At 35.4% G+C, this 26,876-nt stretch overlaps 1 protein-coding gene across 2 annotated transcripts; it reads left to right on the top strand.

Moving 5' to 3' along the window:
- Window positions 1–2,029: 2,029 nt before the first annotated feature.
- LOC110793888 (E3 ubiquitin-protein ligase UPL6) lies at window positions 2,030–25,770 on the top strand. 2 transcript variants are annotated; one of them, XM_021998821.2, is made up of 27 exons: window positions 2,030–2,256; window positions 2,353–2,513; window positions 3,677–3,774; window positions 3,991–4,118; window positions 6,628–6,739; window positions 8,623–8,800; window positions 10,230–10,409; window positions 11,721–11,903; window positions 12,268–12,349; window positions 12,546–12,664; window positions 12,780–13,078; window positions 14,338–14,434; window positions 15,372–15,506; window positions 15,799–15,882; window positions 15,964–16,050; window positions 17,155–17,295; window positions 17,457–17,582; window positions 18,381–18,479; window positions 19,917–19,984; window positions 20,326–20,392; window positions 21,725–21,895; window positions 21,999–22,088; window positions 22,425–22,505; window positions 23,128–23,201; window positions 23,718–23,789; window positions 23,868–23,957; window positions 25,234–25,770. In XM_021998821.2, the coding sequence occupies exons 2-27, from the start codon at window positions 2,355–2,357 to the stop codon at window positions 25,298–25,300; spliced, it is 3,087 nt and encodes a 1,028-aa protein (XP_021854513.2). In that variant the 5' UTR covers window positions 2,030–2,256; window positions 2,353–2,354; the 3' UTR covers window positions 25,301–25,770. The 2 variants fall into 2 exon arrangements, with proteins under 2 accessions (XP_021854513.2, XP_021854512.2); XM_021998820.2 differs by having other exon boundaries at window positions 2,030–2,513.
- The last annotated feature ends 1,106 nt before the right edge of the window (window positions 25,771–26,876 follow it).

Below are 26,876 nucleotides of genomic sequence, written 5' to 3' on the forward strand. Positions count from 1 at the left end.
ACCAAATTCATCATAAAAAATTGCCCAAAAACGCATACTACTCAAAAATTCAACATAAGTACTGAATTTGGGTTTATTTCAACACAAATGGATCCGATATTTTTGCCAAAAAACAAAAAAACGATTCTAAAATTAGACATAAGTATTGATTTCAGGTTATTTCAACACAAAATGATCAGAAAATTTGCCAAAAATAAATGCAAACTCCAAAATTTGACATGAGCAATGAATTCGGGTTATATAGACTTGCATCCTTTGACAGGAGAGCTTCCATGTTAAACTATAACAAAATCAATACAATTTTTAGCTAAACTATAACTAAATTAATAAAAAAGATAACTAAATAAAACAAAACTATAACTAATTAATACAATTTTTAACTAAATAAAACAAAACTATAAGTCTATAACTAAATCAATAAAAATTTTAACTAAATAAAACAAAATTATAACTAAACCAATACAATTTTTAACTAAATAAAACAAAACTACGGGATCAACGCAATAGAAATAAGACAATGAGACATGTGGTGTTGAAACCCCCTGATTACACACTAGAACTTCAATGGCCTTGCAGCTTCGAATCGTCTCCTTCACTTCTTCGAGAATAAAGGTTGCTAGGGTTCAGGAGGGGCGGCGACGAGGAGGTGACGGCCACATTCTTCGATCTACAAAAGGAAGAGAGACGGGCATCACCGGCAGCAAGAGAGAGCAGAGTTTCAAAAACCTAAATCAACGATCATAGCTTTGCATACCGCCGAGGTTAAGGAGGGAGATTGCCGAGTTTCAAAAACCTAAAACGCAAATTCAACAAAATCGAAGGAAAAAACCCGAAAAATCTAAAACCTCAAACGGAATCCATGGTCGCGCATCCATGGTCGGCGGAGACAGTCGGAATCCAAGGTCTCGCATCTTGCAATGGCGGCGAGAAGAGAAGAGAGAATGAAGGTGGCTATGGTTTTGGAGGGGACGACGAGAGTGTTGGAGGAGAGAGAGAGCGGGGAAAGAGGGGTTAGGGTTTGGGGTTGCAGAGAGGTTAGGATTTTGTGTGGGAGAAAGAAGGATGAGAGGAGAGCGTTTCCAGAAAATGAGAGGAGAGAGAAATTTCTTCTACTTATGTCGCGCGTGAGGCCACGCGCGCGTGGTTTCACACCAAGTCTTTTCTACACGCGCCTGTAAGGCGGTCTTACCGAAAAGTTGCTGTTCAGTTAAATATTTGGTGAAAAAATGATCAAAATCCATGCGTGCACGGGATCTAATCTAGTTCCCAAAATACGTTACTTTCTAAGCGAATTCCCACCATAATGTCCACGTCAGCAAGGGAGAAATAGAAGTAATTTTTTTTCCCCGGTTCAGCGTTGAACCGCCATCTGAGATAGCGGTTTCGTTTTAAAGCAAACCGCCATTTGAGATGACGGTTTGCTTTAAAACATAACGGGGGTACGGTAAGTGTTTGTTTTGGAAGCTCACTGTAAGTTTTGATTTAGGGAATATATAAACGCGGTTTACTTAAACCGCTATCTCAGATAGCGGTTTACTTAAACCGCTATCTCAGATAGCGGTTTACTTAAACCGCTATCTCAGATAGCGGTTTACTTATGTCAACCGCTACCTGAGATAGCGATTTAGTGCCGCTTTGTTAAAAAAAAAAAAGACCTGTTTTAATGCTGACATGGACAGTATGGTGGGAATTAAGTTAGAAAGTTGCGCATTTTGGAAATTTGACGTTCTTTAAACAATATCGAAAGAAATCGCTAGTAAATAAGAATTTGTGTTTGATAAATACATTTAAATCAGACATATGTTAACATAACTTCATATCCAATGTCAAATTTAATTCTTATATAAACACATGATAAATCGACTGAAATCATAAAAATTAATCGACAGAGAAAAGGGTGAAGAATCAAATCATACAACACATCATAAATTAACTTCAATATACTTCAAAAAAAAAAATTGGAAGTTTAAATTTTTTGTGAAAAATTTATGAAAACAAAAATCGATAAATTGTTAGAAACTGAAGCTAGCCGTCATAAATGTTTCACTCTCCCTAACAAAAATTAGCTTTCCTCGCATAAGCACAGGGAGAAAGAGAGGGAGAAAGGGCAGACGAATCAGAATTCATAAGCATTATTCATTTTCAACACTTCTCAACCAAACTTCCATAAACCTTTGCTTTTCCAACAAAAATCACTATAATTCAACAAAAACAACTCACAAATTAATCCAAAACTTGTTTTTAGGGCAAACCAAGGTATCAAAAATCAATCGAAAACTAAAAATTCCCTCTTTCCTTTGCTGTTCTTACATTCATTTAATTGAATTAATCGTGGGATTTTTTTGCAAAAAGCAATGTTTTTCTCGGGCGATCCATCTACTCGAAAACGGGTTGATTTAGGGGGGCGGAGTTCCAAGGAGAGAGACAGACAAAAGCTTTTGGAGCAAACTCGGTTGGAGCGGAATCGTCGATTGTTTCAACGCCAGCAGAATTCTGCTGCTACCAAAATTCAGGTTTGCTTGTTTTAATTTGTAGATTATTATGTGTAAATTGGTGTTGATTAGGTTGAGGAACTTTGATGGGTTTTAAAAGTTGATTGTTGCTTGTTTTTGCATTTTATTTTGGTGGATGAGTGATGAATGAATCAAGATAGCACTAGGTTATGCTGTAATATATAATGGGCAGTCAATGTTGTTGTTATGTTATTGTTTTGGGTTGAATGAATCATATCTGTAATGCCTCTTATGGTGTGATCCCGTGCTAGTCAGAGGCTCAGTTCGTACTTCTTTTTTAGTTCTTTTTCAATATATCTACATGTCAGTACCTCAGAGACTTGAAAAATAAGCTTCCTTTGGACGGAAGTAACCTTTTATTTTCGCTCTACTGTTGCACAGCATCTACCCCTTGGTCTTACTGAGCAAGTAATGTTGTTTAGAATTCTTGAAGAGCATAGCAGTGAGCTCAATCAATGTCTGGAAGATTGGGGCTACCGCTTTGCCTGCGGCCTTTTAGGAAAGCTAAAATGCTAACCTGTATTTTTAAGGATAATGATAAGTCTTTAAGAGGAACCTTGCACTTTCTAATAGCCACAGCAAAGTGCTCCAGACTATTTGTCTATTTTAGCTAGTTCCATAAGCTCTTAAGAAAAGAAAAAGAACACCTTGAAAAATAATACAAAAATGATACTTCCTCCATTCAAATAATATTGCACCATGGAGAGAGTGCGTGAGTTAAGATAATGGGAAAAGGGAAGAGGGAGAAAGACAAAATATACCAACTTACCCATGTGATTGCAAGAATTAACTAAATCAACAAGTATTAACAAGGGTATATTGAGTATTTGTAGTAGGAAGTGAGGTATTTGATTCCTAAAATGTGTTTGTTGCAATATTTATGAAACTCCTTTAAAAGGTAAATGGTGCAACATTACTAAAACCGAGGAAGTATTATAATATTATTATGCAGCAAAACATCAAATGATCGTCCTTAGGCTCATTGTTAGACTTGATGAGCCACTTCTGATATGCATACTTTTCTGTTTTCATATGCTCATGTTGCTTATTTCAAGAATGGTTTTTTTCTTTTCCCTTTTTAATTCAGTATGATTGGTAGTCCAAATGAGCTGCAAAGGCTTGTTGTAAGTATTTTTTGATCATTACGTGTTCACTGATTGCAGAAATTCTACAGAGCCTGGAAGGCTGTTCAAGTTGAACATGATAAAGTGCGAGAAAAGTTTTTCATTACATATGGGAAGCGCTGCCAGAATGTTGGCAGGTAAATAACTAAATATGATATTTGTTTACTTCAATTCCCCTGTTCTTTCTATTTTATGTATCCTTGGTTGAATCTTTTTCTTTGACGGGACTTGGTTCTACCTTATTTGTTCGAATCTTCATAAAGGGTTTTGTTCCATGTATAGGTTAAACCTTGTATTTGACTCTTTCCTCCCACCTGACCTTATGATGTACATTGTATGTTTTGCTTCTTCAGACATTGTTTTGGTCCAGATTCAAGGTTTCTCTGTGAATTACTGTTTTTCTTCAACCCAAGAAATGGGGGTGACCTTTTTGCTCTTTCGGAGACTTGTCGACTACTTCAGCATTTTGCTCAAGATACTGGTGAATATTTGATTATTCTTTTGTCCATTAGTTTCTCGTCTTCTTGCTTTCATGCTTTGTTGTGGTTGCTCTTTGAAATTCGAAAGTATTTTGGTACTGCTCATTTATTTTTGTGGTTTTAACCGTGGATGCTTTTTATTGTTTATTATAGTATTAAAATGCTTATCATGCTCCTGTAATTATATATTGTGGCAGTTTTTATACCATCTCTGTTCCGTTTTGTTGTCCCATTTTTCTTTTTGCACAATTTCCAATGCACATAATTAAACATCAATATCTCAACTTTCGCATTATAAAAAAGTTGATATTTTAAAACTACACATTGACACGAATCTGACAAGTTCACACACGACTATTTTTTTCTTATAAATATATTGATAAATAGTCATAGTTAAATCTCTCTCTATATCTCTTCAAAACTAATATTCCACATGGGATAAAAAGGAATGGAGGTAGTATTATAACACTAAAACCTTATGTCGAATACTGGGTATTAGTGGAAAGGTAGAGTGGAAATAGATTAGAGAAGAAATGATTGGGGGTTTAGGTACTTTGGGTGTGGGATTTGGTTACTAGGTGTTTTACACTAATTTCACCCAAGCTTAGGTGTATGTAGATGCTGGGTTGTTCATGTGTGAATAATGAAGGCTTGGATGATGATGCTAAAATTCAATTTATTATCTGTATGAGGCTTGGAAAGGATTTAAAATAATCAGGATGATTGGAAAAAAAAGTTAAGGGTACGAGAGCTTGTGTTGTACTTCCTGAAATTTTTTCTTTGATGCTGTCGTTGTTGCTTCCCTGCTTGGCTTTTTGTGTTGGAAGGTTTTCGGTTTAGTGCTTTTCTGGGATAGTTCATAGAACGTCACTAGAAGCGGTATAGCTTGTTAGACCATTTTCTCTTGATGACAGGATTATTCAGAAGTCTATGTGGTTTGTAGTCTGTGTTTTTTTATTTTATCTTTGTACGTAGCTGCTGGAAGAACTGGGAAACTGTGTGGAAGGCCATGTATTGTTATCTGTTAAGTATACAGTTGCATATACCTTCGAGAAATACTTCAAGGAGGAGGCTATGTACTTTTTACTTTGAAGGGGGTAATGGTATATTGTTTCACTTGGACATTAACACTTTCTTCATTTTATTGTAAAGATAGAAATGAGATTTTATGATCAACAGCAATAAGGATTTTGTAACATACTTTTATTTGAAAAAGTTGGGATTGGAAATTGAAAGATAGATCTTACCACCTTCACCCAGAAATGGAGTTACATATACTGTATTGAGATTTGGAAAAGGCTGTCACATTCTCTTTAAAATAGTTGATTGGACTTCAAATGATGACCTTGCTTAGACTTGTGATTGGCAGAGTGTTGGAATGACCCAACTGCAATAATTAAAATGTCCTTAAAGTAAAGATATGTCATGTTCAGTGTTTAAAAAAGCGCGCTTAAGCTCTGAAATGCAAAGCTCTAGGGAAACACGTTTAACTAGGTCTGAGCGAAGCCCTGTGATTAAGCGCATGAAGTGCGCGAATTGCAAAAAGCGCGCTTTTTGGCGCTTTATTGAAATTCTTTTGTTTTTTTTATTACTTTACGTTCAAAGCTTTTTTTATATGTTGTTATTGTGTTTTGGCCACTCCCTATTAATCATTAACAATAGAAAGTAGGCCAAGAGTTCAAAAGAAAAGGAAAAAGAAGAAAAGAAGAAGACAACAGTCACATCAGCCAGCCCTAGCTTCTGGATAAACACTATGTTATATGCTTTATTTTTGTTAAAACAAAGAGTAATATATTTTTGGAAGCAAATCTGATGTTTATATATATTTGTGGTTATTTTAGTAAGATATGCATAATAATAAAAAACCTTTAATTCTTAAAAAGTGTGCTTCAATTCGATGAAGCACGCACCTTGCGCTTTTGCGCTTAAGCTCTAGGACTCATATCGCTTTAGTGCACTTTGCTCTTTTTTATACACGGGTCATGTTTTAACCATGAGGACGCTTAAATGTAAATTTATTAAAAGAAGTTAAGACCGTAAAAATATTTTGACACTGAGGAACTGTATATTAATGTCAATAAAAATATAGAAATGTTAGCAAAAGATTAGGTCTTGAACAAATTTCTTTGTTTTCAAATTTCTTTGAAGCAAAAGTATGAGAAGTAGGGTATGTGTGTGAGAGATCCATTACTTTTCTAACTGTGACTGCATCGTTTAAGTTTCAACATGTTGCAACTGTTTATATATGTCAATAAAAAGATAGAGACGTTAGTGACAGATTAGGTCTTGAAAAAATTTCTTTGAAGCAGAGTATGGGAACTTGGGAAGTAGGTTATGTATATGAGAGATCCATTACTTTTCTAACTGTGAATGCATTGTTTAAGTTTCAGCGTGTTGCAACTGCTTAGTTTATAATTTGCAATCATAGTAGATGGATGTTCCATCTCTATTTGTTTCTTTTGCAATCAACGTGCTTATTTGGCTGTGCTAATAAGTTTGAACTCTTTTCAGGGGATGTCATTATATTATTTGCCGGCTTGGATTATTTATCAAACCATACTCTGGTGGATCACAGGATGAAGCAACTGAGTTATGCGTGTATTCGTGCTGTTCATGCTAATAGGTTTGTTTGGCGATTTGGCTTCAGTATGTATTAAAGATAAAAATTTCCTATTGGGATTAATGTTTCTTAGGTGCAACTTGTGCATTTGAAATAAGGTGTTCTTGTTCTTTTCTTGCTTCTCTTCCTCTCCCATGAAAGATGAAAAAAATTGGAGATGTAGGATGAGGACAGATCCTCCCTGGAATAATGGTAAAAAGATTGCATGTGAAAAAGTAGGAGGAAAAATAAAATCAAAATTTGGCAAATGGTATCCCTGGAAATCACAAGCATGGTGTGGGAGTGTGGGACAGATGTCCTTTAATCCACATCATGTCTGCAAGAATAGGTTGACTCTAAGATAATGCTTATGGATCTTGGTGTCAGTTCATGTCCGTTGAATTGTTGCATGGTACATAGAGCCATAGCTTATACACAAATGTTTAGCCTTTGACACACAGACTGCATAGTTAAAATAGGCATATGTATTTATTGTCTTATAGTTGGGGGATTACCTGCATAGTTAAAAGATGTTTTTTAATCCTTATTTTGTTTGTCTGAAATGTGAGGATTCTGTCTTTGTTTTCCGTCTTCAAATAACCATGACTTATTCGTGTCTAAAGAAACAAACCTTTTCATATTGATATTACAAATTAGAAAATTTTGTTAAGTTGCTAAATGTACTTACTCCATTTCTTTTTTACTTGCAACGCTTTGACTTTCTTGCTTGCCAATTCATAACTTGAACAACTAATATATTTAATTATCAATAAGTTCAAAATAAAAAGTTGACATTTGGAAAATATACATGCAGGCGAATCTTACAAGATCTCACATGAATATGTTTTTCCTTAAGTATGAATCATCATATATAAACAAAGTAGTATATGTAAATAGTGTAAAAACCAAAGTGTTGCAAGTAAAAAGAAACGGAGGAAGTATTTGTTGTGTAACATTCTTAGGATTGATGTACGTCTTCTAAATGGGATAAATAATTCTTTTTCCATCAATCTAAAATTAAACTGCTGTTTGAGTCAAATGGCATGAATGTTTCAATCCCAAACTTGTTTTTTTAGGATTTCTGGATTGTAGATTATATGGCTATCGAGACCCTTTATCTGGTGATTTAAAGCATATAAATAAGTTGCGGTTGTGGTATTGCGGAAGCGGCATCTTACAGTTGTTATGGGACACTTAAGAATCTTGTTATTTTGTAAAGAAAGAAGTAAAAGACTAAAATTTTAGTATTATCTTATTTAATGAGTTAATTATATTGTATCAATACGTGTAAAGGATTTATCTGATTACAACAGCTAATACGGTAAGATAAAGGTCTATAATGGATGTTGTTGGTGTGATTTAAACACATGTTGTGGAACAGAATTCACTGAACTGCAAGTTCAAATCCGTTATAGAATGGCCTTTATATGACGGGACGACATTGTTTTACTTCCGTGTTCTGACATTTATGCTTGATAATAGTGTGCACGTCACTTATCCTAAGAGGATAAAAAACCTAGTCCACACCTCTTTTTATTTTTGTTGAGCTTGACTTTGCTGCTGAAGTCTGTATGTGTATCTTTTTGGTAATTAAAATATTGTCTTGCGCCATAAAGGGGAAAAGATATGACTGACTTTAGGAAACCCAGGTTCACAGCTTTTTTATTTTTCTTACCTCTCATTTTCTCTTTGTTGGTTAAGCAGTGTGTTTATGGTTTTTACAAGATTATATGTACTGTGCGTATGGAATTGCTATGAGTGGATGTGAAGTCTCTTTTTTAGGGTGAAGGTTTTGTTAGCTCACATGACATTAAGTATCTACAATGTCTTTTTAGTTATGCTGATTCCGTGAGAGGGTTTACTTTATTATTGTCTTTCTCATTCTCTTTTTTTTTCCCCATATGCAGAAGCCAGTTCAAGAAACAACCATCCTGGTCAGAGTCCAACCTACATATCTTAACAGTTTTTTTGGAAGCTGTGGCGAAGTTGATTGATCCTGAACTTCCATGGGCTTGTGGAACAATTAGCTATCTTTTGCAAAGAAGTACCTTTACCTTGTTTAGAGAAATAACTCTTGCTGCCAAGGTATACATCCTTGTTACATCTCTAGAGCTGATGTCCTTTTTAATATGTTTTTGTACTCCTCTACTTGGGACTATTGTCCCTTTTAATCTTTTATACATGCTAATCTTTTGAGCGTTATATTATTGGATGTTCTTATAGTGTAGTGACAATATTAACAAAGGGGAGGACCTTATTACTAAGTAATGTCAAGCAATGTGAACTAATATCACTTTTTTTTCCTTTCTCTTAAACTATTTTACTTTTATTGCTCAGTAAAAAACAGTATTACAAGCTAAACAACAAAAAAGGCTAACAAGGGGGAGGAAACACTTAGTAAAGAAAGCCATCTAGGATTTCCCCCCTTTGCCGAGACCCAAAACAAACTACAACTCTTGCCTAACATTTCTGAGCTTTTTATACAAACATATCTACTGTAAACAACAATTTGAATCTCCTTAAACACCTGATATCACCGCAATGTTCTGGAACCAATGTTGATTCCTCTCCCTTTACACAAAGTAGACAGAAGAGAACAGAGCCATCCTATAAAGGGGTATGTCAAAAATAGAATAAAGCAAACTTGTTCAGAACTTTAAGAAACGGACTAAAATGGAAATTTTTAAGAACTTTAAGAAACGTAGGTAGTACTACAGTACTTTCCCTTAATTCCCCCCTATCTCAAAGTAAATATCCATTGACTTTGGGTAGGTGAGAAAGAATGACATGTGGCTTCAGTTTCCTTTTTGAATGCCCAAATTTGTCTGTAATATATTGGTTTCATTGAAACCGTCTATACATAAATGTAAAGATGGATTTAGGGAAGTACCCAACTAAAGTTCTTGGCCTTTTTATTTCAGGAATATGAAATGAGAACTAAAAGTTTCCATTTTAGATGCCCTATTTTGGAAGTTATATCCCATAAATGTAAGGATGGATTTAGGGAAGTGCACATCTAAAGTTCTTGGCCTTTCATTTCAGAAATATGAAATGAGAACTGAAAGTTTTCGTTTTGGATGCCCTGTTTGGAAGTTATATGTGTGATGGAATAAAATTCTTGGATCTACTGAAAGCACTTAGCCAAGGCGGTTATGTGGAAAGGGGGTGGGGAAGATTGTTTCCTTTGTGAGAGGGAGGGATGTAAGATTGGCTACCTTTTTATTCCATCTTTTGGAGAATTTTCAATGGGTTTGTTGCTAAAATTGTTACTCTTCCTTGGCCCTTGCCTTCGTTTTAGACAAGGTCAATGTATTGCATTTTGCTGACTACTAATTATAATGTGCATGCATTATGTAGATGAAGCTTCTTGTTCTTTTACGTTTCTTCACTTGTTATGTTTTCTTACAAGCGTCCTTTTTGGTGCGTTTTGTAGCAATATCTTAGATGCCTCCTCCAACCTTGTACTTTTTTATGTCTATTTAGAAAGCTAAATGATGTGTTTTATGTTTTGAAGGAAAGTTCGAACTCTCAGAATATGATTGAAGTTTCTTCCTTGGAGCAAGTGATCACCTTAGTTATACCACATGTTGGCGAGAAGCCATGTGTGTGCCAAAATGCTGATCAATTGTGGAGCTTTTCGTCACAAATTCTTTCAATACCGTTCTTGTGGCAGAATTTTCCTCACCTGAAAGAGGTAGGTTTGCTAAAATATTTGTTCCAAGTCCTCTAGTTAAGTTTGCATTTTATATCAAGGTGTTCTATCTTAAGTCAAGGGGCAAACGGAAACATTTACTGCATAAGCTTATACAAAGGGAAAAATTAGTATTATAAGGCAACTATCGTAAATCAAGACATGTGCTTATAGAAAAATATATATGCTTTGACCCAAACCAAGGGAATTATCAAGAACCCAATAAATTAGGTATCAAATTCCTCAGGGAAATATTTACATATTAAGTATCTGGGGCAATATATGACAATAATCACCAAATACCAATCAATCACGCACAAGTTGCCCCAAATTCTAATCAACCGGGCATATTTGGGTAGTATCAACTATCAAGTAATTCAAATCAATCACTATATTCACCGAGTATCGGCCACTTCAGCTCGCAACATTCCTCCGTTTCGATATTATTGCACCATGTAGGTTTTGCATAAGAATTTAGGTAATCGATAAAAGGGAGAGACCAAAAATACAAAATTCCCCATGTGATTGGAAGCATTAAAAAAAATCATCAAGTGTTAAATGCAAAAGTTATATTGGATATTTGTTGTGTGAAAGCAACTATTTGATTTCCTTAAATGGAGATGGTGCAATATTTGTGAAACTTCCTTAAAAGGTTAATGGTGTTGTAATATTGGAATGGAGGAAATATATTGTTTTATATACCAACATAATATATTAATCCCGTGGTACTTGATCAACGCACTCATTAATTATTTCCATAAATTCTATCAATTACATCCCCATTTGTAGTTTGTATTGCCCTTATTGCTCATTTGGACAAAAAAGAGAAACAATAATAAATGCTTAGTTAAATTCTATCGACGCACACGTTTTAATATTAAACTCAAAAGAAAAAATATTTTTTTACAAATTTTTGATTTCCATAAATTCAATGCACGCATCACATGCATACAAGACTTCACAAATGTTCTAACTAGTCTCAGTGCCATTTAAAGTACCTCACCACATTCCCCCAGAGACTTGAATTAAACGAATACAGTTTTAGGTTGGAACTTATGATAAAAATGGCAGTCCTTTCTTATTGTCTTGCAATTCCATGTCTTGATTTTCCTATTGTAGTAATGCTTACATATTATCTTATGTCGCGGACTTGTGGGAGTTATGGTCTTCACCGACTCCTTTTTTAACTGGCTCTTATGTCTGATTCAAATGAGTTTTGTCCTAACTCCTAAGTTGCTTGTGGCACATGTGAATGTATGTTTCTATTTGTGGCTACAGTTCAATTTTGAGTTGGTGCTTTTTTTGTCTTTCCAGGTCTTTGCTAGACATCAGGTGTGCAAGCATTATGTGCACCAGATGTCATTGTTTGTGCGTAGTCAGACTAAAAGTCTACCAAAAGATGTCTCAGCTGAATATCCAAGCTATGCTTGCCTACTTGGAAACATATTAGAAGCATCTGCACTTGTTCTATCGGAGGCTGACAGCTCATTTGAAATGGTATTGATGTTAAAATTTTATTTAGACTCCTGTGTTTTCCACACCCTCTTCCACTCCCCACAAATATAATGTTATATTTGTATGTTGTATGCAAATGCATTACTGATCTAGTTTTTACGGTTGCGATTGATCTGTTTTTCTCTATTTATTTTGGGTGTGTATAATTCCTTGGTTGAATGAAAATGTCATTGTATAATTCGTTGGGTGTGCTTTGTATGTCAAACTTTTTAAGCTGTATAGATTAACCTTTTTTTTAAGGTTATGCAGATCTATCGTGTTTCCTTCTAGTGTGAAGATGCGGAATAAGTCTAATACGATAAAGTCCTCTGGTTTATATGAACATCATTCTGTCATTATCTTTCAGGCTGTTGATTTAGCAGCAGTGGCGACATTTTTGCTGGAGATGCTCCCTCCTCTAAAATCAGTCAGTAGAGAAACCAATGAGAGTATGGTTTTCTTAGCTTAATCCAAGTTACTATCGTTTACATTTTTCTGTTTTTTCACTGTGTGTCTACTATGGGATTCCTTTCCTTCTTTTATTAATGATCATTTTACTTCTCCAAGTGTGTTGAAATGAAACGCTCTTCTGTCAGTGTTTCAATTGCTTGTGTAACTCATATTATATTTTGCAACCTTATTCAGATTCTGCTATGGAAGATGAGGAAATGGTCGATGTGGAAGAATATAATGGAAATGTTTTAAGCAAGGATTTGGAATCCCAGATATCTAATGCGATAGATCCACGATTTCTTCTGCAATTGGTGTGGTTTTTAGCTTTCCTAATATCCTTTATTTTACCTATTTTTTTTGCACAGCTTCTGGAAGTCGCGCATATCCCATTTTTTATCACAAAAAGTAACTCTTTTTTACTTGCAGGTCAACGTTTTGCTGGGAGGAATTCCTTCATTCACTCAAAAAAATAGTCCTGATGATAGAGAAGTGATAGCTGTTGGGACAGCATGTGCTTTCCTGCATGTGACTTTTAACACTTTGCCCCTTGAACGCATTATGACAATCCTAGCATACAGGACTTCTCTTGTACCTGTTCTTTGGAGTTTTATGAAGCGGTGTCATGAGACTCAGAAATGGTCAATTGTGGCAGAGCGATCTACTTATTTGACAGAAGGTGTACCTGGTTGGCTGTTACCTCTGGCTGTTTTCTGCCCTGTTTACAAGTAAGCTGCCCGTTATATGGCGGTGTTTCTGGCTTATTGTCTCCATTCAGTTTGCTTCCTTCTGTGAGATGATGGAGTATTATTTATCCCTATGACCTTTTCACTATTTCCATGTATATTACTGCTATTATCTTTTATCCCGTCTTTCTACATTTTAAAGTTCACTTCAAAAAAAGAAAAAATCCCTTCCTTTCTCTGTGGATCTTTCCAAATGCTCATGTTAATTATTTTCTTCACCTATCCTCATGTTTGGTTGTCTTACTTGTTTATGTGTTTACACATCTCTGTTTTGTAGGGTCCATTGGATAAAAAACTTATGTCATATAGCTTAAGAACTTAAGATCATACTGGTTATTGCTTTGACCTAATGTGATAAAATCTGAAGTGTAATGTTTTTGAATTGGTCTGAAGATGCCCAAGTTGGAAAAACTTGTATGTTTATTCTCCCTTGATCAGTGAATTTCTTTTTTTCCGTCTTTCTTTTAAAAGAAAGGCTCTCTGATGTTTGTTACCCATTTATTGAGGAGGACCTATGTCAGGACTTCATAGAATCAAATTCTGTTTTCTATTACACTCTACTTATTATTCCTGCTGGATTATGCGAGAAACTGGAACGAAGTTACGAAGTTAGAAGTTACATTGACCTCTATCCAAAAAAAAAGTACATTAGCTTTTAGGATTTCACAGGAAAACTTTCAGACTTTCAATTACCTTTATCCTTATCATAACATCCAAAATATACTACTACAACCTTTCATCACATGCTGATTGCAAAATCATTCCTTGTTTTCAAGTTAAATTGAAAGCACTTATTTCTCTTTGTGAGATTTTATCTAATTGATCTTTGAGTGATTCGGTTTCTGTAGTATATTTCTTGAGAAAACTTCTTTTGTTAGACATTTAATCACAGCAGATTCACGAAGTTTAAAACACAGACAAATAGAATGTTAAATATTGAGAATAAATCATGCAAAGGATCAATAGTTTTTTACTTTGTTTCATACATAAATTGATAGAACTATAGAAGTAGCTTTAACTTGTATCTGCCAGTAATCCTGGCATGGATTATGCTTTATTATAAGGGCTAAATCATTGTACATCATTGTTTATTGGTTCAAAGTTTCTAATTTTATCAAAATTCAGATACAATATTAATTACGCGTTAGATTTCTCTACTTTTTCTTTGTCCTGGTACTTTTTTTGTTCTTTTTCAATTATACAGTGTGCAACGTTACCAATCTTTTTATTGTGGTGGACAGGCACATGCTTATGATTGTTGATAACGAAGAGTTCTATGAACAAGAGAAACCACTGCCACTGCAGGATATTCGATACTTAATCGTAATACTACGACAGGTAACAGTTGTCCTTGACCCATGGTTTTCCCAACTATGCTTCAGTTTCTATTATATCCTAGCAATGCTTCTCTGATCAAAGACAGTTCTGTAACTTTTTATTTGGTAGCTAGGAATTCGTTGTCTTTTTTATATACTACCTTCGTTTTTTAGTTGTTCCACTGTGACGTCTGCACTGTTCCCACACCTCATTTTGATTTTTGACCGTATTTTTTACCAACATGTAAAACAAATGTTAATGTATAAAGTGTTGTTGATATGTCTGATATTTGTTTTCAAAATATCAACTTCCTATAATTTTCACTTATGTATACTTTAATATATTGATGATAATTAATGCTTTTTTCACTCTTTATTTTTGAATGGCCCTTAAAAGTAGAAATACTGATGTGACGACATGCTAAAAATAAAGAATACATGTGGATTGTGGCGGAGTTTAATGAAAAGTTACCCTTTCAAACCACGTATTTTTTGTAGACATAGATGTTCATGCATGCCTGTCCATTTCCGATGGAGCCATAGATTCATTTGTTCTTTTGGCTGTGGGATGTAATGGACTAAATCAAAATGTCTTTTAATACATGTTCGCTTCATTTCCATGAATTAGAAGATGGTCATGCCGTTGTCGTCCCGTTATTGCTTTTGGGTCACTTGGAAACAACCTCTCTGCAATTGCTGGGGTAAGGTTGAATACGTCTGACCCCCCTTACCCTACTTCTTGCGGGAGCCTCTTTGAGGCAATGGGGTGATGATAATGAATGAATGAGATGTTCATGCATGCATATATATATATATATATATTGGATACTTTAATAGTTTGATGAATGCATATGTTTGATCTACTTCCTTTGGAAACTAATCCTCAACCCAAGCTATGTCATAATGTTATGCTGTCGTATCCAACTTTTCTAAAAGGATGCCATAATTTGACTGTACAGGCATTGTGGCAGCTTCTGTGGGTGAATCCAGTGAATGTGGTTAAGTACAATGCTGAAAGCTTGACCTACAAGAAGCAGCCATTAGATTTTTTGCACCATAGGGTCAGCGTAGTTGTGGCTGAGCTTCTCACTCAGGTATTCAGGGTTCATGAACAATATGATTTTTTTTGTTGAGTTGTCTTTGTGCTTCTTTAAACCGACCTATCTTGTTTTCTTGTTTCCTATTTTTCGTGCCTTGTTACCCTCTTCACTTTCTCATTCTTGCTTGTTTACTCTCTTTAACATAACCTTTTACTTTTCTTACTTTACGTTCGACAAACGGTTCATAATGACAGTTCATGTTAGCCGACCCCGAATCATTTGGGACTCAGAAAAAAATTATCAAAATGATCTTGTACTTGCTTAACATGTCACCTTGTGATCGCAGTTGCAAGATTGGAACAATAGAAGGCAGTTTGCCCCCTCAAGTGACTTCCATGCAGATGGTGTAAATGAATTCTTTATTTCTCAGGTATCTGCTTCATATCAGTGAACCTTCTGAGATGGTTTTTTTTTTGTTTCTGGTTTTGACCCCTAATTTTTTTTCTCTCAGGCTATGCAAGAAAACAGTAGGGCACGTGATATAGTTAAGCAAGCTCCATTCCTGGTTCCATTTACAAGCAGAGTTAAGATATTTGCTGTGAGTGACCACCTAATTATTCCATATATCATCCTTCAATAATGATATGTTTATTACTGGTTGGTGTGCTTGCTTTCCAATCCTTATTGTTGCATATGCTTCTAGATTTCTAGTTAATGAATTTTGAGCTTGCTGTTGTGTAAGAGGCTGTTGTACGCTGGCTGCCGTAAATTGTGTTTTTACACCATTATCTGTTTTGCAACAGCCAGATATTGCTGTCTTATACACATAACAGACTGTTGCCAAACCATTATACTATGAGGCGTAATTTTCATACATGAAATCGTTTTACACGCAATATTTTGGTTTAACCAACTTTGAGTCTCTTGCAGCTTTTATAGAACAGTACAAACTTTATTTTTATTGGAACATCGGGATAATGGTTTAAACCCTTTCAATTTTTAATGGATTTTTCTACAGCTGATAATGTGACTGAGTTTCTAAGACAGTTTTATGGGGGGAGGGGGGGGAGATAGTACTGTAGTTGTAGATAGCTGCAAGTGTTATTGTGAAACTTGAATGGAGCTTTGTTGCTCGATTCTATAAGCTATTTGGAAGTAAAAGGAGTCATATACTCAAAACTAATAGTTTAGGTTTCACTTGCACCCTTGTATTAACGGAGAGAGAAGTCTAGGTGAGCAGGACTCTCTTTACTCTTGTCCTACTGGTACTCTACAGATTCTCATCTTAACCTTATAGGTACAATTGTGTTAAATTCTCTGCTGCTTGGTGGGATTGATGCTTAGGGGTTTTAATGCAAAACGTGTATTATACTTCCTTCGTTTTTGTTTACTTGCACCATTTTCCTTCTATGGAAGTTGCATATTAGTTGCACCATTTCCTTTTATGGTATCTTTTCACATGCTTTTTGGTGTGTTCACACACAAAATACGCACTTTACCCTTACTCACATTTCACATTTACCATTGTTAACTAACATTTTCCCTCTATTTTGTGTGTTATCATATAGGCAATTTTGATATTAACAATTTTCTTAGTCTTTGTGCCCAACCCAAATGGTGCAAGTAAAAAATCCCCAGAGGAAGTAGTATTTATTTATGGCAACCTTTGGTTGTAACCGTGCTTTTTTGTTCCTTTTATTAGTCGCTGTTGGCTGCAGCAAGGAAAACAGATGGTTCTCGAGCTGTTTTTACTAGAAATCGAGTCAAAGTACGTCGAGATCACATCTTGGAAGACGCTTTTAATCAGTTGAGTGCATTATCAGATGACGACCTTCGAGAGCGGGTAATATAATCTTTTGATTATAAAATTTAATTTGACCTTGAATTTTTATTCTCTTTCTCGGGGGAGTTTTGACTGTCTTTTCTTTCTTTCCTTTTTTCTGGTTATGTCATCTTTTACTTGCCTTCCTCTATGAACAACTCTCCCTATTTCCATTTTTTCAGATCCGTGTAACATTCGTCAATGAGCTTGGGGTTGAGGAAGCTGGCGTAGATGGTGGTGGTATTTTCAAAGATTTCATGGAGAACGTCACTCAAGCTGCTTTTGATGTACAATATGGATTATTTAAGGTTGTCAACAGTTACAAACATTTACTTTTTTACCATTTGCTTGCCGAATGACCTATTGCTTGCTTTGTTATTTGCAGTTTAGAGTTGTAGTTCTGAACAGTGTATGAAATTAAAGTGCGCTGAAGCGCAAAGCGCTTAATTAGTCCTAGGCGAAGCGTTTTGGAAGAAGCGCATGAAGCGTGCTTTTCTGCGCTTCATTGAATTTTTTTTTTTAAATTTATGTTGGTATTTTCTTTTCTTATGTTGTTACTGTGTTCTAGACCACACCCTATTGATATTAAACAATAGAAAGTGGCCCAAGAGTCCAAAAGAAAAGGAAAAGGAAGACAAGAAGAAGACGATAGTTGGCGATGTTTATAGTATTCCTAGTGGATAGTGCATGATAAACACTATGTTATATGCTTTATTTTTGTTAAAACAAAGAGTAATACGGAAGAAAATCTGATGTTCAAATATTTTGGTGGTTTAAATACTCTAATTTAGTCATATATGTATTCATAATAGTAAAGAAACCTTCAATTTTAAAACGTGCGCTTCACTTTGAAGAGGCGCTCCCCTTGCGCTTTTTTATACACTGGTTCTGAAACATTAAAATCTTTAAAAGGTCAAGTTGATGCAAGTCGTACTCTCTCTCTCTCTCTCTCTCTCCTCTTTGTGTTAACTTATATACATCAGATATCAATGATGTTTTTGTTAACTTGTATACATCAGATTTCAATGATATTTTTGTTCTGTCATCTACACATAAGCTGATAATACCCATGGTTGGGAATATCTACTTTGTCTTTGTGCATCCAGGAGACAGCTGATCACCTACTCTACCCTAACCCTGGGTCAGGACTAGTCCATGAGCAGCATCTGCAGTACTTCCGTTTCTTGGGAACAATTCTGGCGAAGGTAAAACTTTATGTTTTCAACCGTTAAATCTTTTCTGCACAGATTCTACCTTCTTTTATACTGAAAACTATGTTACCCGGACACGGAAAGTGTGCCGTTGTACCGATGTCCATACGACCCTGACATTGATCCGGGTACATAATACGGGACGAGCACGGCAGTCTGTACCCAGAGATCTGAATGTGAATCAGTCTTTAAGGCAGGTTGAGATGGTGGAGCTTGGTTGCCTACGCTGGTCATGTTCTCGTGCTGCTCTCTCCTGCCTTTGTGGGGCTGGGTGGAGTATATTCTCTCTCCTCTTAATGGAAGCTAACAGGTTGTGAAAAATCAATGTCCTATTTACTTTGTTTTTACGTGACTGCTAGCATAACTAATACTATGAGGCAGTCAGCTGGTCACAACTCACAAGTGCTTTTGGTTTGGGCTTTATGTTGGGCCAAAAATATAGTTCTCTGTCCATCCCATAATAATGTGCCCCTTTCTTTTGGCTCATAGTTTTAAGTGATGAGTTGTAGGGTGGTTATTCCTGTTGTTTTAATTTAAAAAATGGATTGATGGGGGATAGTTTAGACATGTAGTATTATTTTAATTGAATGAGAGAGGATGTGACACCCTAACTTCCGTTATGGAAAGAGAGAGGTAATAAGTATTGGGTCTTTTCCTTTTATAGAAACGGACAAACTAATTTGGGACAAACAAAAAAGGAAAGGTGGCACACTTTTATAGGACAGGAGTAGCTCTTACTTATGGGTTGGGAAGAATGGAACTTGGCTGTATTTTTAATTTTAAAGAACTTCTTTATAGAAATAAATACATAATTCCTCCTTTTTTTTAATTGCACCATTCCCCTTATTTGAAAGTTGCATATAAATAGTACCATTTCCCTTTCGTTTTTTTATGCAACACCATTTCCATTAATGGTATGCTTCCACATGCTTTTTGTTGTGTTCACACACCAAATACCCATTTGCCCTTGTATATTGTATATTTACTATCTTTACCTAACCTTTTCTCTCTTTTGTTTGTTATCACATGGTCATTTTAAACATTTTCTCTCTTAATGTTTGTGCTCAGCCCAAATGGTGCAATTAAAAAAAAGCAGGAAGTATAGTTTTAAAAAATATTTTATAAATGCCGTTCCCCCTTACCTATGTCCAAATTTAGGGTGGTGTCCCCGTACCACATTTTTCAAAAATTTCCGTATTGGACACCCCGATTCGTGCCCGTATCCGATGCTCGTAACCGTGACCATGTAACATAGACTGAAAGTTATCTTGTTTAACAAAGTCTACTAAACATATGCAACTAATGAGTAGGTAGTTGTTGCTTTTTTCCATAAATTTTTTTTTGTTGTTGCTATTGTTTTCCATTTACAAAAAGAAAGTTTTACTCAGTTGGGTACTTGGGTGTTTATTTTTACTTATTGTGCTGAAACAGGCAATGTTTGAAGGCATTCTTGTGGACATACCATTTGCAACATTCTTCTTGAGCAAACTGAAACAAAAGTAAGGCCTGAACAAATCTCATTTTCTAGTTTTATCGTCATATTTGGTATTGAAATTATGTATAGTGAGGAACTTAATATTGCTAGCACATACCACCCTAACTCTGAAACCTTGTGAGACTGTGACATAGCATCTAGGGTTTAGGGACTTGTTCCCTATTTATGTTTCACGGTTTCACCTATACCTAGTTGCTTAATTTGCCTCTGACAAAAGTTTGTCATACCTTGTATTGTTTTGACAGTTGGTATATTTCTCAGTGCTATTTTTCTACTTGAAATTAACCATCACTTGTATGAAATTATTCACCTTGGAATGACCATGACTTGTGTCTTTCTTTACAGGCATAACTATTTAAATGACTTGCCTTCACTAGACCCAGAACTATACCGGCACCTTATCTTTTTGAAGGTATGCATCTTAGTCTTTGGCTTTTTGCAAGTCTTACCATACATTGCTTGGAGCTTTGGTTATTTGTTGATGTTGCAGCGATGTGATATACTTTAAACAAATTTTCCAATGGTAATGGCTTCTAATCAATCTTATACGCTCTCATTTTTCCTGCTCAGAGATTGTTGAAAATCTAGCATTCAAATTCCTGCCAGTACCAATAAGGATAGGAGATCTCCCAAAAAACCCTAATCAAAGAATTTTTTCCAAGCTTACCTTTGATACGTACCATGTAAAAAGTTCATCATGTAGCACAGCTTAATTGTGTTTCTTCTGCCAAAGATATCATCTTTCAACTAAAATAAACTTCCTCTGTTCCAAAATCTGGCAACGTTTACCATTCAAGAATGTTTCACAAATTTTTGCACTACCCGCATGTTGCAATATTTTTGGAATGGAGGAAGTACAAGATTTTAGAACAAAGTTATTGTCTAATTAAATTCTAGGTCTGTCAATGAAATAATACACAACCATGTCCAACCCATTTATTATGTAGATCAGCTGGACCAGGCAATTGACAAGTGAGATAAACTTTCTCACGAGTTCTCAATAACATGGTACACCAGAACAGAGCTTCCATTGACAATATACTACTCCATGGCATGTTACAAGTCCTTGATCTTATTCTTAGTAACTTGGATAATGTTAAAACAGCAAAAGGGAAACTTTAATTATTTTATTAAATACGCAGACCTCGACTGAATTAAAAAAAGTATTAAATCAAACCCAAATGATAAATTTAAATATAACCCGATAACCTGCACATTTTGAATACAAAGAATGGTTAAAAACCCTTAATAGTATTTGAAGCCCGAGATTCTAAATTTTAACTTCAACAAACAAATAGAGAATTGAGAGGGAGAGAGTATCCTCTTTAGGGAAGTAAGGAGTAGGAAAGAGAAAGGAAAGGGGTGGATGGAGTGTAAGCACCACGAGCTAATTGACCTGATATGACTCGAACTAGTATGATCAAACGCAAATCTGTTTTGTATCCCAAATACCCAGTTTCTCTTTGATTATGTGAATGTAATATTATCAGATTGGTAATACTAATCTCTGTCCACTTTGTCTTTGACTTTTTTTGTCTGTCTGATGGAGAGCTAGTAGAAATATTCCTGAGTTAGTGTGACCTCCTGTTGTACCTGATACCTGTCAAGAATCAACGCTTTCCTTGCTGACCATATTATGATGTGTTTAAATTATATTTGTCTATTGTCACCTTTGCTAGAGAGAATTTACCGTCTTTTGAAGCAAATTGGTAAAGTTTGACTCTAATCTTGTTTCCACCTGCAGCATTATCAAGGTGATGTTTCAGACTTGGAATTGTATTTTGTCATTGTAAATAATGAATATGGAGAACAGACAGAAGAAGAATTGATTCCTGGAGGGAAAAATATCCGTGTTACGAATGAGAATATGATTCCATTTATTCATCTAATAGCAAATCATCGATTGAATTATCAGGTAATACATCTTATTAGTTTTAATATATGTAGGGTTCCATGCAAGCTTCAAACTTGGTTACATACTAACAACACAGTGAAACTATGAATACAACAACTGTCAGATACGTCAGCAAAGCTCTCATTTCCTCAGAGGATTTCAGCAACTGGTACAAAAGGAATGGATTGATATGTTTAATGAGCATGAACTTCAGGTATTTACATCTTCTCTGAAAAGATTATATTCATTACTTTTGTTGTACCTATTTTTCGTCAATTGCCTTTTTCAAGAAGAATTAAGGAATAACCAAATGACTTATATTCAGTATACTGCTAGTGTTTAGGGTAACTTCAACCTAAGGATAGGGTAATTCAGCACCTCACATAGGTTTTAAAAGCGAGATTAATATATCCCAAATGTGTACTGTTCTATACTCTCTACCCATTACTTGCGCTATTTTATTGCCTTTTTTCAAAGTAACCATCACCTGTTTTGTTTTGCTTCAATTCGTACTTATTGGATGTCTCCTAATTGTTTTTGGCCTATGTAGATTTTGATTTCAGGTTCACTTGATGGCTTGGATATTGACGATCTGCGCTGTCATTCCCAGTACTCAGGAGGATACCATAAAGTATGTTCTCTTTCTTTGTCTTTTCTCCTAACTCTAGATAGTGGAATAGTGGTTTTGTTGATGATTTAGGATAATGTATTATCTTTTCTTTCCAATAAGATGGAAACCATTAAGTTAAATACAAAGCTAAGGAAAGTACAAGAGTTCAATTACTTAGTACAAAGAAGATTCCTATGCATAAGATTCAGCCTGAATTGATGTTTTTTCAGAACTCAGAATTATAATATATTTTTTGTTAGTTTATTAAATAAAAAGCCTTCTTATTTGGGGTACGTATTTCGTGTTCATACACTGAAGGGTCAATATCTCTTTTTCTCTTTTGCCCAACTTCCTCAGTGCTTATTTTGTTTAAGTTCTTCCAAAGATTCAATTATTGAAAAACTCATGATGTTATGGCCTTTGAGGATTTACCGACTTGAAATTCCACTATTTTTCCAGTCTTGGTTTGCATTTTTTACTAGTACTTTTGGTGGTCTAGTTTATTTTTTCCTTACTACTATTTTTTTTTTTTTTTTGAAGGGATTTTTTCCTTACTACTACTGACATAACAACTGATATTTCTTTTTCTTCCAGCTCCTTTTTTCAATTATTTTTTGAAGCAAACTGTTGTTACTGTTGACAGGATCACTATGTTATTGAGATGTTGTGGGAAGTCCTCAAGAGCCTTTCTCAGGAAAACCAGATGAAATTTCTCAAGTGAGTGTTTTAGTAGTCTTTTTGAAGCCAATCTAGAAACCTTTCTTTAAGTAACCCTACATGTACCTTTTAGTACTTCGTGGAACAACAAGAACAATTCTTCCATATAGATCTTCCATTGTGATTATTTTGGATGCCCAGATGTTTGAAGGAAAACTGGTCTTGGGAGAAAATAACTCGCATATTTTTTTTTAATACACTAATATATCCTACGTAAGTGCTGGACACATTATTTCTGAACTGGATATCTATTCTTGTGATAGCATGTAACATTTATGCTAATCTTATTATCTACTTGTCTGCTGGGAAGATGCAACACTTTAAATAGACTAATGGTTCTCTCTACATCTTCTCCATCATATGGATCCTCTGTCTCTCTCATCTCCTTAAAGTTTTTGCATCCCCCTCATGTTCCGTAGACGTGGGAGGTGTTTTTAGTACAAGTGTCAGCGATTTGAATGCTTTCATAAACTTCTGGGAAAGGCTCTAACTTTTCTTACATCTTCTGCTTCCCAGATTCGTCACTGGATGCTCTCGTGGGCCACTGCTTGGGTTTAAATCCTTAGAGCCTCAGTTTTGCATACAAAGGTTTTACTTCTTTACACATCCTTTTTTTGTTTAAAAATGACATGGTCTGGTTCTGAATGTGCTAAATGACTTGTGTAGAGCTGGTGGTAGTGCTACAGAGGAAGCTCTAGATCGCTTGCCAACATCAGCAACTTGTATGAACCTTCTGAAGCTTCCACCGTATAGAAGGTTAGTTTCTTTGTCCAACTCTTTTTTTATCAAGTAGTTCTCATTGTCAGCTGCTTCAGCTAGTTGGTTTTCAAGTTTTATCCCTTTCTTATAGGCTGTACTGCTGAGTTATGTTAGTTTGGTATAAAATTAAATCTTTAGAGGGCTGATGCATTTTGCTTGAGGGAGAATTTTAAATTTCTGGACCATGTTCCTCTTTTAAAATACCAACTTCAAGAGATGGTTGGAGGCTCCTAGTTAGTTCGACTTTGGAAAATAATATATTGTCTGTTTACTTTGGAAAATTGTTATTGTTTCTGATGGGTGGCAAATCGACTCTTTCTCTGGGAAAGAATATACAACTGCAGAGAAGACTTAAAACCTACTTAAGTAGATGCGCGAAGCCCTAAAGAAAACGTCATGTTGGGGTCTTGGGGACCTCAGTTAGCTTGAAAGTATAAGCACCTTCATTAGCGCCAACCTAAGAAATTGTCCTGCTGTATACTTGGTCACCAATCTTACACTAGTAATGATTTATATGATCATTCATCATGTTATTGCAAACCACATACAGTGGAACAGGTGCAGCCAGAGCATATTGCATTTCTGAGATTTTTTATTTTCCCTGCTTAGTTCTCATGAACCGTTTAAGCTCTCCTCTAGAACCCATTTTCTGTTATTTATATGCAGCCAAAGCAAAAGTATCTAACCACTAATTCTGTAGCCTGACACTTGAACAATTATGCACCAGTCTTGAACAATGGTCCATGTTTTATTCTCTCTGTATAAGCACTTAAGCATAGCTTTGTTGCTAACCTCCAGTCACAATCTTGCCAAGTGTTTGTCACTGCCTTTGACTAGCCAATCCTTCAAATGTCTTGCTTATCTTTTGGCTCAAGTCTCTGAGTAATCACAAAGTACAACTGTACAAGCGATCTTGAAAATGTCATATACTGCGCATCTCATTTTCAATCAAATGTCCTCATGTAAAATGAGCGAGTATTTTCTTCTTCCACTTACCAATTATCACTTTTGTCTAAACGATCCTTTAAAAGGCAGCTTATGTGTGGCAGTGTTTCCCATTGTGAAATTTCTCTACGCTACTTGACGGGTCTGCATATGTGATCCTAATCCTATCTCAGGGAGATATTTATCTCCTGTCTTCATGCTTCTAGCATACGAAGTACGGAGCATATGTCTTGTAGGATTTTGCTGGTTGTTCCCCAACATGTATTGCATATCGTGCTTGCCCTTTTATAAGGTGATAAACTCTTACTTGAGTTGTTTTTCAATGTAGCAAGGAGCAACTAGAGAGGAAATTGCTCTATGCTATAAACTCAGAGGCTGGATTCGACCTGAGTTGATATAGCCGAGTATTTTTGTGCAACCCCATGTCTCACTTCTTCCCGTTATCGGTTTTAGCCATGTTCCTCGGGTGTTCTCAATCGGCGTTCAAATTCAGCCGTAGAAGTTCAACAGGATTATTTTATTCATGTTCAGAGGCACCATCAAAGAAAAGCAAGAAGGAGAGAGATGGGCAAGATTAGGCGAAGAATCACTGTAGATAAGAGTATATTACCAACACTGCTTCATGTACATGTGAATGTCCGAGTTCAAAGTTGTAAAATATTAAGCTTTGATAAGTTGTATGTATAGGGTGATAACCTTCCTAGTATTGAGCAATGTCAGCTTTTGTAGGATCAACTTATATATATTGGCTGATATAGAGAGCGTTCCCTTAGATAAACGATGGTTGCTGTCTGTAGATGCTCAAACAGAAAAATGGAAACAAAGCAAATTAATTTTTGTATCTAATGAATGGATGATTAAAAGATTGGAACACTGTCACACTTGACAAAGTTTCTAGGTTCGAAGCTGTTTCAGTGCAGGATCAAATATTTTTAATGTCTTCATCATATTGTGTAAACTAGGTTAGGTCCGTACAACGCCCGGATTAGACTAAATATTAATAGTACTCCGTGCAACGCCCGGATTAGACTAAATATTAATAGTACTCCGTATACGTGCTGGCTAAACAAGGCTTGTTGAGTGGCTCTTGTCGTGTGACTAGTCGGGGGATGTTGGCGGAATAGTCAACACGTGACATAGAGCATTCCAATTAAACATAAGAAAGAAAAACAAAGCATATCATGGCCATCAGAACTTATTTGTTCAAAGCATGCACATTCCAAGAATCAGCTTAGCACTTAAATTAATTTGTTATGCCCATAGTTCTATCACGAGTTGCTAAACAAATATTAATAATAAAAGCCCTAATTAAATCTTGATTGAGCAATTAAATTCATGAACAACAAATTTAATGATCCTTATTTTAATTCATGACTCATGCATGATATATCCATAGGAATGATATTTTGATTCATAAATATTGAAACTTTGATTTATAATAATGATTGAAAGGGGAAAATCTATTTTCCATGAAAACGTTACTATATCAAACGAAGGCTAGGTGGCCTGATTTTTAACAATCAAACTCTCAAAGGCGAGCCACTAGGAGTTTATGATTAGTTTTGTATTTTGAATGCTAATTTGAACTTAGGAAAGTACCCTACATCTTAGAATATTGTATGATCGAAGGAGTTATCACCAAACTATTTTAAGTCTGGTTTGGGAAGATTCAAGTGACTTGGAGAAGGCGTTAGACTTGAAACACAATAGTGATGATGGGCTGGGAACGACAAACTTATCCGATAGTAGAGTGTATATGAATTCAATACAAGAACCATTTTCGTGCATCAATCCCAGCATGATTCTAATGAGGCGTGTTGAGCATGCTTGATTTAGAAAGTTCATACTAGAAATTAGTGATTTGAATTTAAGTCCAATTAATGGGATGTTAGGAAATTATGCAACTTTCCTAATGAATTAGATTAGTAGGAATAACAATAATATTTAAAATAACACACACAAACAAATTGA

The sequence above is a fragment of the Spinacia oleracea genome, chromosome 3, assembly GCF_020520425.1.
Source record: "Spinacia oleracea cultivar Varoflay chromosome 3, BTI_SOV_V1, whole genome shotgun sequence".
Lineage (NCBI taxonomy): Eukaryota > Viridiplantae > Streptophyta > Magnoliopsida > Caryophyllales > Amaranthaceae > Spinacia > Spinacia oleracea.